Source organism: Fulvia fulva, chromosome 2, assembly GCF_020509005.1.
Source record: "Fulvia fulva chromosome 2, complete sequence".
Taxonomy (NCBI): Eukaryota; Fungi; Ascomycota; class Dothideomycetes; order Mycosphaerellales; family Mycosphaerellaceae; genus Fulvia; species Fulvia fulva.
The window spans coordinates 583,788-601,251 of NC_063013.1; the positions used below are offsets into that span (position 1 = coordinate 583,788).

Here is a 17,464-nt window from a genome sequence, read left to right on the forward strand (position 1 = left end):
ATGAACCATCCAGTGCTCACATGCAACAAAAGCTCACATGCCCGCGCTAAAGAGTACCCATCTCTCAAAGATGAATACCCAAGCCGTCCTTGTCGTAGTTCCCGAGTCGTAGTAGCTGTAACCGTTCGATATCTGACTCCAGTCCGAGCGGACCAGAGTCATGCTTCACTCATGCCCATTGCGAGGACATTAGTTGTTCATGAGCTCGCAACCGGTGTAGATCTTCTCGGCGACGCTGTGAGCATGACGAGATTGCATGCCCTTGTGAAAGGTAGAATTTGTATGACAACAATCACCCTCGTCACGTGCAATCCCGGGCCCAAAATTTCACATGCAAATCGAGCTTCGTTTGACGCCTCAGGCATACATGCTTTTTGCGGGATGGCCCGCACATATGTTCGCATACTTCTCACTCACAATTGGCTCTTCTTGCCCTCCAAACCAGAGTCATGAACAATGCCGTGTCGCTAAGAGCACATCCATGAGATCCTCCAGACAATGGAGAAATCTGCCCTCTCAAGCCTACACAACTAAACCCGCCTCAGAGAGCCCTTTGAGAGCCGTCAGATTCTGGAATAACTCTCGTCTCACCCTCCCATCAAGATCGTCATCCGTACCAAGGGCCACACCCAGCCGTTCGTTCAACCACACAACTCTGGGGAACGAAATCGGAAAAACTCCAGCACATGTCGTCAAACATGGCGCTCGCAAAGCTCAATGATGACGACTACAACCACTACAAAACCATCCACTTCTGCCTCTTCGTAGAGCGTCAGAGCGCGAACAGCAACTCAGAGCTGGCGTACTGTCACAGAGAGTCTATGCGGATGCCAGAAATCGCCACCAAGCGCTTCGAGTCTGTTCAGCACTACCACCTTTTTCGTAAAGCAGAAGTCATCAGCAACTATGGATATGAGGATGATGGCGATAGCCGGAACATCCCCGTGGTATCACCCCTCAGCATGGACGTTCGCAGGAACATGGACGTTCGCAGGAACATGGACGTTCGCAGGAACAAGAGCGCATGGTTTTGGCAAGAGATGACATCGGTCACCTTGACCGGTCGGGGCAAGCAAGAGTGGGAGAGCACGGATAAGAATTATATCATGCATATCACCAGAGTACAGTAGGCTTTCGACGGGAAATGCTTCTTGTAGAGGGAGGAGCAACGTCAAATGGCGGCCGAGGTGATGATCAACAACTACTCAATGATCAATGCACCGACTACTCTCGCCTGGCGATGCTGGAGGCAGAATGCAGCCCGCGTGGCATTCAGGTAATATCGAAGAATAATTACTGCTGGCTTGAGCAGCATGACAGGAGACAGTGGTTGTTGTGCATAGGCAATGTGCCCAGCATGTTTGATTCTGAGACTATATAACCCTCAGGTGCAAAGCAAACACTGGAGGTGGGCACAACTGAAACCAGATGTACACCCTCCCGTGCCTCGAATGGATTTTGTAGTTTACCCATCCATCGTAGCTTCAAGGCGATATCCATTTGCCAGTAGATGAGACCATTGCGGACGACGTTGACCGAGATTCCAGTCGCGAAGGATTTGAACAAAGGACTTAGTTGACGGTGCAGCTGGAGCTGCGTCAGAGCGACATACTTCAGCATCATATAGTCGACTTACCCAGTATAGATCTTTTTTTGGACAGTGCAGCTGAATATATGTCAGAGTCAAGTATACTTCTGCGTCGAGCAGTGGACTTACCCAGTGTAGATCTTCTTCTGAACTTCACATCTTTCCTTCCGTTAGATCGCATATTGTAATGACGATGCGAAAGGAACTTACCCTGTGTAGATCTTGCGCTGGATCTCGCATCTTCATTCCGTCAGAAGACAGATCAACATAGCGAGGCGATGAACACTTACCCAGTGTAGATCTTGCGGTCGCAAGCGTTCATGGTGGTGAGTTGCATTTTTGCTGGTGGTTTGAGGGTTGAGCTTGGAAGGCCTGTTAAGTGTGTTCATTAGTGTTTGAAGTTCTTGTTGTTGTTCGTTGTGTAGTGTGATGTGATGCTTACTGTAGCGAAGGTATTGAAGTTGGTCTGTGGGTGCAGAAGAAGCTGGTAGAGTGGTTGATGTCGTGGTATTTATGATCGCTTGAGTGGTTTTCGGTGCCGTGGTTTGTGTTTTGTTCTCTTTGGAAGAGAGACCTTTCAAATCTTTCAAGTACCTCGGCATGAACCATAGCTAGGTCTTAGTATTGTTGTTGGAGCTGGACATGAGCCCAAATCGTTGTGGCTTGGCATTGTTGGTGGAAGCTTCATATTGTTGTTGCGAACAAAGCCTCGCCGAGGGTGACTCGAATAGGACTGCGAGATAGGAACAGAAAGTGTCAACAACCAATCAAGGCCAGTGGTCTCAAGAGGCCATGTGCCCGTATGCCAGAACAAGCCTTTGGTAGCGACTGTTGCCACGCTACCGCCACGAGTCGGTCTGGTCTGGGCGTCGAACACCACGCCAGCTATCGAGCTAGCCCCTGTGGGGCCCTCTCATGTATTGGGTGATGCCGCCGAGTGCTTGTGCGGTTGAAAGAAGCGGCAATCTCGACTCCTTGCCGATATACCCATGAGGCAGAGCGGCGTATTGAGATGCCTACTGGTTGGCCTCAATCTTGCTCATGTCCTGAGCGGTGGATTGACCGCTGGGATGTGCATTGTCGCTCAGACAGCTGAAGAGAAAAGTGTTGGTACCAAGGTGGGCTGTGGCACTGGCTTGTTCCGTGAAGCGTGCTTTGGGTATCTTACGAAAGCTTTACACGGTTGGACTCTAACTCCTCCAACCGTTCATGCCTTCGCGCTTTTCATGATTGCCCTGTACCGCTCGATAACCTCTTGTCGCGCTTCTCCGAGCTCTTCACGACGCTTGAGACTACCAGCAGCTCCAGGCACGTTCGCCACATTGACCTTCGCACCATTCCGGACCTTGAACTTCTCTTTCGGTATGACCTTCAACGTCGGCGGTGCTTGAACTACATCGTTCAATCCCTTCGGCGCCTCTCGTCGCGTCTTCAACACAGCCCAAGGATCATCGTCGGCATCATCGACTTCACCAACCATACGCTTTCGCTTCGCCTTGCGACCTGAGTCCGGTAAGTCCACTCTCTGCCCGCCATACTCTGCTTCCTTCTCCTCGTCCTCCTCTTCTTGCTTCTCCTGCAGTTCCTCGAGCCTTTCCTTTCGCTTCGTCTCTTCTTCCCTCCACTCCGCGTACATTTTATGCAGACGTTTCTCGGTCTTTGTCTGCCGTTCCTTGGGTCCATCCTTGTACTTCCCCTTCCGTGTCAAGCCTCCCAGTGGTAGTGCTTGGTTGACACGCGCTGCGAAGTCTGCCAATCGCTCGCCAGGTAGAATCTTGAGCTGTTCGCCAGTTTGTGGATCTACAGGCAAGGTCTTTTTCGTGAGTTCTGGCTCGTCGTTGCCCGCCTCATCTGTCTTGCGCTTCTTCTTCGTCTTGCGACTCTCTCCATCGTCCAGTCCTGCTCGCTGTTTCTGGCCATCTCGCAGCTGCACCAATCGCGCAAACGCCCGGGGTGTATCATCTTGCTTGTAGTCACTTGTACCAGTGCGCTTTCGCTTCAGACTTGGTTCTGCTGCCTTTTTGCCCTTTGGCGCCGCTTTTTCTGACTTTTCGAACGCTGGGAGTGGCTTTGCGACTTGGGATGGTGCAAGATCGAAACTGGAATGACATTTAGCAAAGACATTGCAAGGCGCATGCTGGACTCTTACTTGGCCTTGCCGCTCGCCCGCCGGCGGGTGTGTTTATGCGGCATCTTTGTCCAGTCGCAAGAGTGCGATGCGGTGAAATCGCGAACTGAGATTTGGTTTAGAGTTGCTGGGTCGGCGGCTAATGCTCAAGCTGTACGCTAGACGTCGCGTGGAAGGCCATGAAGCTTCGACGGCTCCACCATCAATACTTGCTAGCAATGGTGCCTATCCACGCTTCCACAGGGTGGCATCCTCCTGTTCCATGACATCCCGCGGTCTGGACAGCCATATCACACAGCATGGACACGTCGGCGTAACTACGACACGGCCTCCCACGTCGTGCTGCCAACTCGAAGGAGCGAGGTACGTCACGGCAATGACCAACATCGAACCTGAAGAAGCCCGAGGTCGCACACGACAACGTGAAACAGCGACAGGCTGACAAGATGCCCTGCCAGCCGTGGATTGTGCAACACACACCAGAGTCGACGTGGTGTGGCACGCGAGCACTACCGAGACTGCTATTTCTCATCCTACTAGTGCTTGGGCGGCGATGCCCGGTCTTGCGTAAGGGCTGAAGAGCTGCCAGGCGTGCGTGTCCCGAGATCTTGGAACAGGCCAATACCATCTCCAACCGGCAACTTGACTCAGACTGCCGGCGGTGCGGAAGCGCCTATCACTCCTCCTCGGACGACACCTTGTCATCTCTGGTGGTCCGCGGCAACATCTTGCAGCACCAGCCCCAACACCGACGAGCGGTGAACGGCCCACGATCCGCGCTTTGGGACGGGCAGCAAGGAACGTCCTTGGTTTGCAACCTCATCGTAGCGCGGCGGTATGGTCTGGCCGTCATGGAGGTAAGGTGCTCCTTCTCATTGCCCTCCTGATCAATCAAGATAAAGACTCGCCCTTCCTTGCTCCGAAGAGCCATGTCTGCAGTTGACGTTTTCCTACCTGTGGCGTTCGAGGCACGGGCGTGCTCGACAAGGACTGAGATGTGATCTATCAAACGGAGTCTGGACGGCTGGCCACCTCCGCTGGCATTGTGTAAGTCTTTCGAAACTGGTATGCAATACAGAACAGTGCCACGTGCGCATCTGTCCTGTCACAGCCTGCCCTACCAAGTCGATGCCGTTAGGCATTGTTCCACCTCGAGCAAGATATCGCTCCCTACATTATCCAGTCAAGTGCTTACAGTTCACGCGACTCTGACATGTCACATTTGCAGCCTCCACCATGCATACACTCTTCGGCGAAGCCATTCTCAGTCCTGGGCCCAAGACCGTGCCTCCAAGCAAGCCAAATCCATTCGAGCTCTCGTTTCAATCTAGCGTTGCGACCAGCTATACAGACTCATCATCGAGTTCAAACGGCAAGAACGATTGGTTGACACAATATCACCAGGCACAAGATCGACTTTCTGGAGAACCAGCCAACCAAGCCAGCAATGATGCTACAAGCAGATACGGCCACGCCGGGCATAAAGGCAACCCCAAACTGCTCTTCATGGGTTTGAGAAGGTGAGCGTTCGTCGATGAGTGTGGTGGATTCTGCTGATCACCAACACCTATCCAGAAGCGGCAAGTCATCTGTACAAAAGGTCATCTTCGAGAAGTTCTCCCCAGCAGAGACCCTCTTCCTAGACCCAACCACCAAAATCGAGACAGCAAAGATGGAGTGCGATCCAACCCCCTACCCTCCCTCACACCAACACTAATACTCCCCCTCAGCTCCTTCATAAAATTCGAAAGCTCCGAACTCCCAGCAAACCTCTCCTACCTCGCGCTCGACTTCGACCACGAAGGCGTCTTCGGCTCCGTAGGCTCCCTCATCTGGGTCCTCGACATGCAAGACGAATACTTTCAATCCATCAGCAAACTAATCGAAACAGCAACCTTCCTCCTCGAACACTTCCCCCGCATCAACTTCGAAGTCTTCATCCACAAAACCGACGGCCTCAGCGAGGAATACAAACACGACACCTTCCGCGACGTGCGCCAGCGAGTCCAAGACGAACTCAGCGACGCGGGCTACGGCGACCGCGGCGTGGCGTTCTACCAGACTAGCATCTTCGACCACTCAGTCTACGAAGCGATGAGTAAAGTCGTGCAGAAACTGCTACCCCAGCTACCCGTCATGGAAGCGTTGCTGAACAGACTCTGCTCTGCGTGTCGAATCCAGAAGGCGTATTTATTCGACACAATCTCGAAGATATACCTAGCAACAGACGCCAGTCCAACCTTCCTCAAAGACTACGAAGTCTGCTCCGACTACGTCGATGTCATCGTCGACATCAAGCAGATCTACGGCTGGCAGGGCCGGGGGAGCCACCAGGATGGGTCCCAGAGCCAGACGTCGAACTCGACTGAGAGCAGTGCGGCCGTTGGCGAGAGTCTGATAACGTACGACAAGAGTGGCAATACCTACATCTACGCCCGGGAGATCAACGAGTAAGAAGTCCCGTCCTCTTCCCTCAAACCTTTTCTAACGAGAACATTAACTAACCACGAAATTCTTTATGTAGATACCTCTCCCTAATCTGCGTCATGGGCCAAGGCAGCACGGCCGACAAACGCATGCTAATCGACTACAACGTGACAATCCTGCAAGAAGCACTGCAGCAAATGTTCAAGCTGTGATTGATGACGGAGCGAGCGAGCGACATCAAGTTTCTATGTACATGTCATAACAAAGGCAAGGCATAATTGAAAGCGTTTACCACTCAAATATATGATCAAAAATGCTTCAGTTATGGACACATGCTACCAAGTTTTTCGAAAAAAAAAGTCCCATATAAGAGAACAACAACAACATCGCTCCGACTCACAGTCACCCACTGCTTCGGCTTCGCCACCACATTGATCGAGCTGGCCTCATTCTCTCAATCTGTGAAGATGAAAGATTGATCATTAGAGAGCCGTGGCCAGGCCACCATGACTGTCAGCCTCCAATCACATGTATACTATGTTCCATATCATCGACCATCGACCATCGACCTTCACCGCTGCACATAAGGTATCTTTAGGGGTATTAGGCACCAACTCCAAGATTGACAACTCTTCCACACGAACTCATACTCATGGTCCCTGCTGATCGTTTCATGCTGTAGACAGACTGGAGGCAGGACGCTGGGACATTGTCGACCGTGACTCCTTTCTTTTGTCTATATCCAACCCTGCGCCTCGAGCCTGCGCCAACGTTGCTGATCGACAAATTTACTTGCAAGTGCATTTCCATGTCCATGGCAATTGCGTGTCGCGTGCAGCAGGTCGACTGGGCATCGTGGCTGTAGTCTATCGGAATCTCGCAGAGCAGCGACCCATGACCTCGCCCTGACAGACCAGCTCGGCGTTGAACTCTGATCCGTCGAGAGTGAGGTAGATGTCGAAGTACACACGGTAGAAGGTACCTTGTGGCGTGTCCATGCGCTCAAAGTCCTTTTCGAGATTCTTTCGGCTCAGATCCGATGTCAATGTGACGATCTCCTTGATACCTGTGACACGTTGTTAGTCTTGCAAAGCACAGCCCGTTAGCGTTTGTGACTTACGTGGGTCCTTGGTATATTCGGGGCACACATCCTCGTCACAAGCATACAGCACATCCTCGTACATAAGTGTCGCGCCGGGAGCCACCTGTCGGAAGAAGGAAACCTTGACAGGCTCGCCGATCTTGACTCTCTGGCCCTTTTGCACGAAAATCTGTCTGGTGTATTTGCAGCGGTCCTTGCCGTCAAGAGATGGGACACGGTACTGCTCGGGATGGTGGCCTTCCTTGAACGGTTGCAGAGTGGCCATGAGATAATGTCTTCTGGCAACACGGGATGTGATGACACGCTCTGTGATACCGGCAGTAACAGCACCCTTGACGATAGCGGCCACGGAATCCATGGGTCGGACCACCTTGTTCTGGAACTGAGGCGGCACATGCAGCTTGATCTGCTGGAACAGGTATTCAGATGCACCGAAACCACCAACAACAAGCACATTCTAGTTATCGGTCAGTATGCCACAATATCGAGAGAAGCTTCACCTGCGCTCACCTGTAATGATCTGTTCTGTGCCTGGATGGCAATGATCTGATTCCTCACCAGCTCCAAGATCCGGTTGACCACAGGCTCGAAGCATTGTAGAATCTCCTCGTTCGTGAACGTCATGTAACCCTCCTCAATGCCGGCTTCTGGAAACTCGGCTTCTATGCCGACGTCCACAGCCCACTTCTGACCATTGTTTCGGAAGTCGGCCTTTATTCTGTTCTCGAAGTCCATGATGCACTTTGCGTATACCTTTCCTGCCGTCTTCGAACCGTCTGGTAGCTTCATCTTTCTAATCTTCGCTCGTAGGATGTTGGAGAAATTACGGTTGAGCGCTGTCGAACCGCAGGAGTCACCAGAGCCAGCGGTACACTCTGCAACAGTAAACGGCGACTCTTCCTCGACTTCGTATGCGATCAAATCGACGGTACCACCACCACAATCGACAATCAGAACTGCGTCGTGAACCTTGAGGTTTAACAGTCCAGTCTTTGAACAGAACATGGCAGCAGCTTCGGGTTCGGTGATCAGGGTCAGGCGGTTATCATTCTCGTCTCGCAGGAAGCCGGCCTGAATGGCAGCAGCTCTTGTCGCGGCCTTGCCGGCATCGTTCCAAATGGCAGGCACGGTCAAGAAGTATCTGATGTTCCGCTCTTCTCGGTTGAACACCTCACCCAGTGTCTTCTGCAGTTGGTTTCGCATGGCTTGGCGGAGCTTGAAGAGGTAGTCGGCAGCGACATCGATCTCAGACTTGCCCGGAGGAAGCGGTGGCAGGTTGATGGGATCTATGTAAGTGTTGCCGCTCAGCATGAGCTGAAGCTTGAACCATTCCACCTTTTGAACACCAGGCTTCGGGTAACCTGTTGGCGCAAGCGCCTCGGCAATGTCTGGTCCCCATCCGACGACTTGTTGGTGCTGGTCGTAGTAGAGTACAGTCGGGATCTAGGGGTGAAGTCAGGCGGGTGAAGCATGCGTAGCTGTAGGAGGTGCGTACCTTTTGTTTCGTTTGAGTACCAGCACCTGGCCATTCGACGATGATATCCTCTTTAGCCTCGGTATTTGTAGCAAAGGCAAAAGCGACGCCAGAGAAGGTGGTTCCCTATGTAAGCAAGGTAAGCAAGGCTGGGCCGCCAAGAGCTGAAGGGTAGGAGCACGTACGAAGTCAATGCCGACGATGAGCTGCGCTTTGCTGCGCTGGCTGCCCTCGACCTCGGCGAGACGATTGTAGGAGTGTGGGCCTTGAGGACCACCCGGCGGGCCACCGTACGGATATGCTCCTCCTCCTCCTCCTCCTGCGTTGTTGTTCATCGGGTAGCCTGGCGGGTTAGGGGCCGGATACATGTTGTTGTTACTGTTATGGTGAGGCGGGTAGCCCCCGCCAGTGTTGATAGGTGGCGGTGGCATGGGACTCGTGGGTCTGCCCGCGTTAGGATGCCCACCAGCGGCCAATTGGTTTCCACCCTGGTTGGCGTACTGGTATGAGGGAGGCCTGCCCTGCGGCATGTTTCCCTGGCCGTTGGGGTTCATGGCCAGCGAGGTGCTCGAGGCCGATGCTTGCTGGGCGACGTTGTTGTTCTGCTGCGATGGTTGAGCGGTCGAGGCGATGCTGCCGGCAGAGGATGAGGGAGGGGCGGTGCGGTTCACTGGGCGCGGCGAGGGCGAGGTAGCCGCGGAAGGGGCGAGGTTGGTGGTGGAGTTGCTCGCGGACTGGACCGACGAGTTGCTGCTGGAGCGTCGAGTGGTGCCGAATACCCTTTTGAATCGACTCTGGACTGAATTCGAAGACATCAAGAGGAGCTCATGAGCGGAAGGAGCAACAGCATGAGGGCGGAGGGCGGAGGGCGGAGCGTCAGTGGACGGAACGCTCTCGCCTGGTCCGATCGGGGCTGTCAGATCAGATCAGCCTCAGGTTCGCAGGCAAGGCAGGCGCGCAGGCTGGGCGTGCTGGGGCTGGGCGGGTGCGGGATACAGATTGCGGGTGCTGCTCAGAACTCAGAAGCAGCCAGGCGCAGACAGCGGCAAGTGCAGGTGACAAGGACCAGGACACGCGATAGCGCAGGCCTGAGGCGGCGGATCGCAGCTGTCAGCCTGTCAGTGGTCGGACGCTCTGTCGGGGTTGGCTGTGCGCTGTGCCAGGTGATAGCCTGTGATGATAGGTGTGCTGGTGGCGGACTGGTGGTGGTGCTTGCTGGGCTGGCGGTCAAAAGTGGAGTGGAGTGGGCGCTGAGAGCTGAGACGGGGTCGGGTTGTGCGAGGCAGGAAGCTTGCGACAGATTGGGCCGCGCTGACTGACTGGTGCGCGTGCAAGCGAGTCGTAGGAACGAGGTATGAGGTATGCACTGGAGGTATGAAGGAAGTCCAACCCAAGCACCCAAGATGGAGGACTAGTTCTAGTTCTAGTCTCGTTGAACAATCCTCACCAATGCAATGCCGTGAGCCTGCAGCAACAGCCTCGAACCCAACCAAAACCAAACCCCAAGGGCCTGAGCTCCGTCACCAATACGTTTACACTCTCGCCGCGCACAGCCAGCAAGCTCCACAGCCAAAAGCCCAGCCCATCATCATCAGCCGCAGCAGCGGGATCATCGATGTTTCCAGCAACATCTCACTGTCTCATATCACAGTGACAAGGCACTTAGCTGCGTGCTACATGGCATAGCCTACTCGATAGAAACATCACTGCCATCACTTGCCATCGCATCAATGCCCCTCCACCACACCTCAACAACGATTCACGCACCACCAAAAAGTTGAGAACCATCGTCGGTCGAAAGCTCCCGCAAAAAGCTTAACCAAATTCAGGACAGCGCCTTTCAAACACCACACCCCAGTCCTCTGCACAACATCGAAATGGGGCAGTCTGAGGTGCTAGTTCGCATCCACTAAATAAATCCTAGAGTAGACACCTACAAAACCCTGAGGTGTCTAAGCATCACCATCTCACTGCTCACAACGATAATCTCATCTTCCATCCCTCCACACAACCATGACGAAACTCGTGCACATCCATGACTCAGTGCACATGCCCTCCCTCCCATTCACCCATTGTCCTCGGCCGGCGCAGCCGCAGACTGCGTAGTCGACGCATAACAGAGTTGCTACCGTATCCTATCGCTAGACCAACCACGCCCCGATTCACATCACGAGTCCGCCAATGGCAAGGCAACGTGCAGATCCCACAAGCCGGCATTGCCATGTGCTGCATGTCACTTCATTCTCTGAGCCGACATATCGTGCTCATGTCTTACGGCTCGCGCTGACGAAACGTACCGACGCACAGTTGAGCCACACAAACAGACCCAGCGTTCACACAGAATATGGTTGCTCCAACGTCGGAACATGCCTGAGCGTCCAATGAGCGCGTAGATGGGAAGCCGAGATCACGTGTTGAAACATTGATGTGAGCAAGGTGCTAGAACTTGGACATTTCGACAAGTCTTCGTGATATCTGATGAAGCAAGTAACCAATGCGTCCGGCGGGCTCAAAGTCAGGAGCTTCTATGCCGACTATGTACTCGACACTGCCATCCATTACTACTGCCAGCAAGGTTCGTGCCGACTGTCAAACTTGCTCAGAGTTTCGGCTTTCGCAATAGACCGGATGACTGCCTATACGACGGCAAACCTATTGAAGACACCCGTCAGCTACTCTGCGTAGTGCAGCTGCCAGGGCCGACCGCAGTCCACAAAACCAAGACAGTGCGCATAGAGTTATAGCTGAGGTCCGTAGACCACGGTCAATGGCTTCATTGAACTACTATGTACGAAGGTTAGGAGCAAGACGTCCATCACATCTTGGGTACGGAGGTGTGTCGGGGCAACTCCCTTTCTTTTTGGCTGCGCGCAGCTCTGTCTCTGTGGTTCCCCGCTGCGCGACATCATTTGTCGTTTTCGAACTTGTCGTGGTACTCGATTCGGGCTGCCTGCAAGTCTGTGGAAGTATGCGCATCCAACCGAATCGACTACTTACCAGGCTCCGGCAATTTTTTTTTCAACTTTTATTTTTCGTTCGAAGCCGCATGCAAGGTAATGCAACGACGTTGCCCACTCGGCTGGATACGTTTTCAAGAATTGGCGAGTGCTGCTGGCCTGCATTGTGGGCAGCACGGCTCGGTCCTGCGGGTATCGCCTGGACAGCAAGGTGGCAGTGGTGTTGAGGTTCTGTTCTCACATGTCACTCACGCCGAGATTGTTAGTGGTATGGCTTTCCGCTTCGGTCTGTTCAACCGTTGCCGTTGGTCATGCCATTCGTTTTGGGGTCCGCGATTCCAGACTGGCGGCGCTTAGCTGGATCCTGGTTCTCCTGCAAAAATAAAGCATCGCGTTAGCAATCCTTGTGACATGCAGCCGGTCAAAGCACACCTGCTTTGGTCAGTTTCTGTGCACGCTCATCACTCACGTCCAGGCCCGCATTTGCAACAGTACGCTTCTTATGCGCGGGCAGAGCTTCGGCGGCGGACGCTGCATCCTTTGCCTTCTTGCTCTTCTTCTTAGTCGGCCTCTTCTCGCCATCGACGAAAACGTCGTCGGGAAGCATGTGGCTGCAGGTGCGAAGTCAGCATGGATTTTCTGTGCTCCACGAAGCTCAACTTACTTTCGAACATGCTTGATGGTAATAGAATGAATGCTCTCATCAAAGACGTTCCATTGTTTGCAGCCGTTCCGGAATGTGGTGATGGGCTCAGAGATGTCCAGTTCATTTTTGCCTGCGAAATCAGTCAGAAGCCGTAAAGGCTCACTCTTGTCACTATTGTGGGGACAACGCACCTGGTTCAAGCTCAATGCCTAGGAAGTATCGAGTGGTGTGGTACATGAGGGGCCCGTCTTTCTTGGTTGTATCATTCGAGGTCGCGTCAGATGCCGCCTGAGCAATAGCATCGGCGCTGCCCTGTGCAGCTGCCGCGACTTTGACATCACCGGACTCATCGACAGTCTTCGTCTTGGCCACCTGGAACAGCAGACTGCCTTGTTTGACCTGCTCAAGCTCATCCTCAGTCTTGCATTCGTGGACAGCTTCAAATCCTTTGTTGAATGGATGAATCAGCTTGACCGCAGCCGTGTTCGAGTGCATCTCGATGCCGGAAACGAGTCTGCGCAACCTAGAGGAAATGAAGCCCGACCATGCCTGCTGCGCTTCCAAAGTGCGTGAGCCCGTGACGAGACACAAATAATGTTTGTAATCTTCCGTAAAGAATGTTTGTCGGGCGAACAGAGCTTTCCACTCCTTTTTACCAGCGTGAATGTCGTTCGTAATCTCGAGGCCGCGCTTGAACTCTCGGAGTATGACCTGTCGGTTGGAATTCGTCAGGCCTGCCGTGGCGTTCATGCAGGGGAATGCTGGAGTGATGATGGGCATGAGGTCAAATCTGTCTTTGGTCTGCTCTCCCCATTGTGGCGGGGTCACTCCCAGGTCTGGAGCAGCTTCACGCTTGCACAGTGTGACGGGATCCGGCCAGCGCCATTTGCCCATGACCATGAAGAACTTGTTGACGATAACAGGAGCAGCAGCTCTTGGGTACAGCTGGCACATGCGTACGACCATCATGGCATATGCAACTCCGCCTGGGAAACCATACACGTTGCCGTAGACTCCACGTCTTTGCGCCCAAAGCTTGATGGCCCGGAGTGCGAGGCGGAATGTCTTGGTCTCGGGTACCAATTGCAGTAGCCGATCCGTGACTCGTGTACCATTCACACACTTCATGTCCGTCTCGCTCAGACCTCGCAGGAGATTGTTGTCGGTCAACTGAAGGTCCTTCGGCACCGAGGCGATGTGCAATGTTGAGAAGATGAGATCGACAGCCACACCTTCAATCTCGGTTTTGATGATGGGTACACTGGAGGCCTCGACAGGTACGAGCTCGGTGAGCTGATCAGGCGGGGTGGTCTTGCGGATCATGTCGGGCATGTGCTTGAAGAAGTCCTCTCGTGTGACATGTCTCGGGGCGATCATGAGAGCATCGATATCCGAGCCAGGACCAAAGACCTTAAGTCGATAGCTGCCATATGTGAAGATTCTCCCACCCGCCTCTTTCATGATCTCATCCGGAAGTCCCTTGCTCTTGCCCACCATTTGCACCAGCTGTTTGAGCAGGCCCTCGAGCTTGACTAGTACGCGCTCCCTGTGAATCGGTCAGTCTGTGTTGTACGCCTTTTCTGCAGTGTACCTATACCTCTTCTGGGTCTGCTCCGGCGCTTCAAAGTTGTTCTGCGCCTTGAGCTCTTGGATCAGCTCTCCACTCAACTTAAGGTCGCGCTCGGTTGGCGGATCGGTCGACAGTGGGGCTGACACGCCTCGGGTGTCGTCGTTCTGCGCCATATTGAATGCTCCTTTGCGTAGGTCGGTGTGATGAAGCTGATGGATGCGCGCTACGAGAGCATCTGAACAGGCGGCGCGGTCGCGGACCTGGCGCAATCGCACGAAGCAGACAAGGGGAGAAATAAGCTGTTGATCAGTACTGCCGCATACCACAGCACCTGCGACGCGTTAATGGAGAGGATGTAGGAAGAAGAGAAGAGGAAAGAGTGAAGAAGTTTGGCAGCTGCCGACGATGCGATGGCTGCTGCAAGGTCGAGGACGTTTGGAGATCGGCACGCCGCACGACAAGGCAGCCTTGAAGCAAGGGTCGCGCCGAGCTAGCCGGATCGTTCTTGCGGAGGCACATGTCAGGCAGGTGTGCTTTCTTCCTTCATTGACTACCTGCGGTTCGCGACAATTGATCTACACGTGCTCTGACCGCCTGCATGCGGCTATGGAGCCGGAAACGATCACATACGACTCGGAGCAGCTCAGTTGTTGGCGAGGAAATCCCTCAGCTTCTCGTCCAGCCACTTCAAATCTTCCTTGCTGTCCCCTGGACCACCAGCCCAGTGACCCCAAATGCTGGGAAACGGTATACACTTGCCAATGCCTGGATTCATCCGCGCTACCTCGTCTTCCGAGTCCTCTGGTGCTAGATGGTGGTCAGTTGGAAGTTTCGCGTTGAGGATTCACGACTTACGGAAGTACAGATCCGTCTGAGCGGGAAGTACCAATGCTTTAGCCTTGATCCCTTTCATTGCGGCGTCAAAATCGCCTGACACATCGTTAGCTGCTTGACCTCGCGGAAGATCACGACACTGACCATTGTATGGCTCCTGAGCCGAGCAGTCACCTGCTTGCCACGTGTATAGCATGGCCACCATGTTATCGGGATCTGAAAACTTGATCAGCAGCGATCGATCCTTCTAGGGAAGCCATCGAACCTTTCGACAATGCCCACGGCTCCCAAAAATTCAGCATGAAATCTTCGATATCCTTGAAGCCGAGTACGGACTCGTAAAGACGTTGGCGGTAGAACGGCTGGCTAAAACCCCAGCCAGAGTACACACGACCCAAAGCTTTGAGTCCAACAGTCTTTTCTTCCTCCGACCATGCACGGCATGCTCCCGCGTTAGCCTCACCTTTGCAAACACCTCCGGATACAGCGCCCTTGCCGGCAAGGACGGCCGACTTCACGCCCTCGAGCATAGATTGGTTATGAAGAGCTGTCTTCGCCGAGCCACAGAATGGCACCACCAAGTCCATGAAGTCTGGGTACTGGGTAGCCCACTGATATGTCTGACCAGCTCCCATACTCCAGCCCAGTACTGCGCGAGCATGCTTGATGCCGAGCTTCTTGGTCACAAGCTGGTGCTGTGCTTTGACGTTGTCGTAGAAGAGTACCTCAGGCCAAGGACGAACATCGGGCATGTTACTGGGACTACTGGACTGGCCGTTGCCGAATAGCGCTGTGATGATAATAAAGTACTTGTCCGGATTGAGGGTCTTGTCTTTTCCGATCAGCCACTCGTTGTCGGAGATCTGAGGGTAAGTTATGTTAGCATAAATGCCTCAGGAAAACAGGTCAGAAGTACTGAGCGTCCTGAGTGCGTCTCAGGCGTCTCAACAAGGCTTTTGTGCCTGAGTTTACTTACCAGCCCGGAATACCATGAAGGATAGATGACGGCTGGGTTGGTCGATTCACCGAATGTCTTGTAAGCTATACTAGCATTTGGTATCATGCCGCCATTCTTCAGCTTGAAGTCGCCTAATGAATAGGTGTCGTAGTTCGATGACATCTCCTTGACCTCTAGCTAGAGCGTATCGTTGCTGGTCCACGTTGATCGCCCGGCTGTAGTGTCGCAAGAAAGAAGAGATATACTAAGTTTGTTGGATGCGTACAGCAGGCTGTTGTGATAGCTTATCTAACATTCATTGCAAGGTATGGGCTGACCACTCCCTGCTTTGAGAGCATGGACCTGGTACAGTAGCGACAGGCTGTCATTGCCCCGCGGTGGGGTACAATGCCAGATGGACAACCGGAGACATTGATCAGAACTATCTGCTTACAATACCTCAGATGAATTAGGATATCAAGTGGATCATAATAACAGCAGCCTCGCGAAAGAATAGCAGCCTTTACCTTCCATGGTCAGCTACCTGTAGTGATGTGCTGGATGAAGACCGAGATATGTCCAGGTCGGCATCGGGACCATGCAGCTATACAGCCTAGTCCCTGCATGACGTACCTTCCTCGAGCCATTAATGTCGATATTGCTCTTTCGCTTACAGAGCATCAACAAGCAAGATTAGTGTCACCGTCAATATCAAGCATTCACCACCTCCCAAGCTCCAATCCCCCATCCACAAGCACCACCATCACACCCCACCGCCACAATGTCCTCCGACAAAGAACAAAAAACCCAAGACCCCAAACCCCACGAATCCATGTACGACAACGAAAAACAAATCCAACGCAACCCCCACGGCAACTTCAAAGAAGTCGAAGCCTCTCGCCCAGGATGGGACAATGATGCCACCTGGCACTACACCCAAACCAGAAACCCCTCCTGGAAACCCGGCGACGGCGCCAACGACAATGGCGAAAGCCTCAAAAAGAACCACATCTGCATCGACCCCTACGAAGACGGCCGCCCAGCAACATTCAACTACAAACTCCTCATCTCCGCCATCATCCCCCGCCCGATCGGCTTCGTATCCACACGTTCAAAGGATGGCACCTCGACGAATCTCGCGCCGTTTTCTTATACCCAAGTCATCAACCACGATCCGCCCGTTTTCATCGTGGGGTATGCCGGCGGTTTCGACAAGCAGAAGGATTCGTTGAAGAACTTGATGGAGTCGGGCGAGTGTACTATTAATATTATTAGTGAGCATTACCTGGAAGCGGCGAATGCTACGAGTGTTAATGCACCGTATGGGGTGTCGGAGTGGGCGTTGACGGGGTTGACGCCGGCGGAGTGTGAGGTTGTGAAGGCGAGTAGGGTGAAGGAGGCGGTGTTTAGTGTGGAGGGGACGTTGAGTGAGTCGGCCTAAAGTCAGAGATTGACTGTACGTGATGACAAGAGCTAACGTGGTATCCGTCTAGTGAACACTCAAGAATTCGAATCGAGGGCAACACCAGGCAAGAAGACCGGCGTCCTAGCAGTGATTGAAGGCGTCCGCTTCTGGGCGAGAGAAGATGCCATCAATGAGGACAAGAACATCATCGACCCAGCAATTCTCCGCCCCATGAGCCGTCTCGGCGGCATCACGTATGGACGCCTCCTCGAGGGGATTGAGCTGCCACGACCAGACTGGAACGAGTTCAAGAAGGAAGCCGAGCCAGCCGGACTCGCGAAGCCGAAGGCAGATGGGCAGTGAGGTACATAGATCTAACTACACGGAGATGATAGA

The 17,464-nt window shown here is 53.5% G+C and overlaps 8 protein-coding genes across 8 annotated transcripts; 3 read left to right on the plus strand and 5 right to left on the minus strand.

The window, feature by feature from the left end:
• Window positions 1-698: 698 nt before the first annotated feature.
• Window positions 699-1,130, plus strand: CLAFUR5_02487 (uncharacterized protein; the record flags this gene model as incomplete). The annotated part of the gene is made up of 1 exon (XM_047901635.1): window positions 699-1,130. One exon carries the CDS (start codon window positions 699-701, stop codon window positions 1,128-1,130), a length of 432 nt encoding a protein of 143 aa, XP_047758974.1.
• Window positions 1,131-1,571: 441 nt separating this feature from the next.
• Window positions 1,572-2,190, minus strand: CLAFUR5_02488 (uncharacterized protein; the record flags this gene model as incomplete). Its single annotated transcript, XM_047901636.1, has 6 exons — window positions 1,572-1,587; window positions 1,637-1,666; window positions 1,718-1,747; window positions 1,799-1,828; window positions 1,879-1,960; window positions 2,031-2,190. 6 exons carry the CDS (start codon window positions 2,188-2,190, stop codon window positions 1,572-1,574), a joined length of 348 nt encoding a protein of 115 aa, XP_047758969.1.
• Window positions 2,191-2,795: 605 nt separating this feature from the next.
• On the minus strand, window positions 2,796-3,781 carry CLAFUR5_02489 (UPF0653 protein; the record flags this gene model as incomplete). The annotated part of the gene is made up of 2 exons (XM_047901637.1): window positions 2,796-3,687; window positions 3,738-3,781. 2 exons carry the CDS (start codon window positions 3,779-3,781, stop codon window positions 2,796-2,798), a joined length of 936 nt encoding a protein of 311 aa, XP_047758970.1.
• Window positions 3,782-4,952: 1,171 nt separating this feature from the next.
• CLAFUR5_02490 (GTP-binding protein gtr2) lies at window positions 4,953-6,355 on the plus strand (the record flags this gene model as incomplete). The annotated part of the gene is made up of 4 exons (XM_047901638.1): window positions 4,953-5,236; window positions 5,292-5,393; window positions 5,447-6,166; window positions 6,241-6,355. The coding sequence occupies 4 exons, from the start codon at window positions 4,953-4,955 to the stop codon at window positions 6,353-6,355; spliced, it is 1,221 nt and encodes a 406-aa protein (XP_047758169.1).
• Window positions 6,356-7,009: 654 nt separating this feature from the next.
• Window positions 7,010-9,534, minus strand: CLAFUR5_02491 (Heat shock protein 12B; the record flags this gene model as incomplete). Its single annotated transcript, XM_047901639.1, has 5 exons — window positions 7,010-7,209; window positions 7,264-7,702; window positions 7,756-8,688; window positions 8,741-8,845; window positions 8,905-9,534. 5 exons carry the CDS (start codon window positions 9,532-9,534, stop codon window positions 7,010-7,012), a joined length of 2,307 nt encoding a protein of 768 aa, XP_047758168.1.
• Window positions 9,535-11,968: 2,434 nt separating this feature from the next.
• On the minus strand, window positions 11,969-14,065 carry CLAFUR5_02492 (Poly(A) polymerase pla1; the record flags this gene model as incomplete). Its single annotated transcript, XM_047901640.1, has 5 exons — window positions 11,969-12,049; window positions 12,146-12,287; window positions 12,341-12,452; window positions 12,514-13,868; window positions 13,920-14,065. 5 exons carry the CDS (start codon window positions 14,063-14,065, stop codon window positions 11,969-11,971), a joined length of 1,836 nt encoding a protein of 611 aa, XP_047758167.1.
• A 470-nt stretch (window positions 14,066-14,535) lies between these two features.
• CLAFUR5_02493 (putative acyltransferase) lies at window positions 14,536-15,846 on the minus strand (the record flags this gene model as incomplete). The annotated part of the gene is made up of 5 exons (XM_047901641.1): window positions 14,536-14,699; window positions 14,748-14,822; window positions 14,871-14,942; window positions 14,992-15,589; window positions 15,703-15,846. 5 exons carry the CDS (start codon window positions 15,844-15,846, stop codon window positions 14,536-14,538), a joined length of 1,053 nt encoding a protein of 350 aa, XP_047758166.1.
• Window positions 15,847-16,444: 598 nt separating this feature from the next.
• On the plus strand, window positions 16,445-17,431 carry CLAFUR5_02494 (uncharacterized protein; the record flags this gene model as incomplete). The annotated part of the gene is made up of 2 exons (XM_047901642.1): window positions 16,445-17,090; window positions 17,157-17,431. 2 exons carry the CDS (start codon window positions 16,445-16,447, stop codon window positions 17,429-17,431), a joined length of 921 nt encoding a protein of 306 aa, XP_047758173.1.
• Window positions 17,432-17,464: the final 33 nt, after the last annotated feature.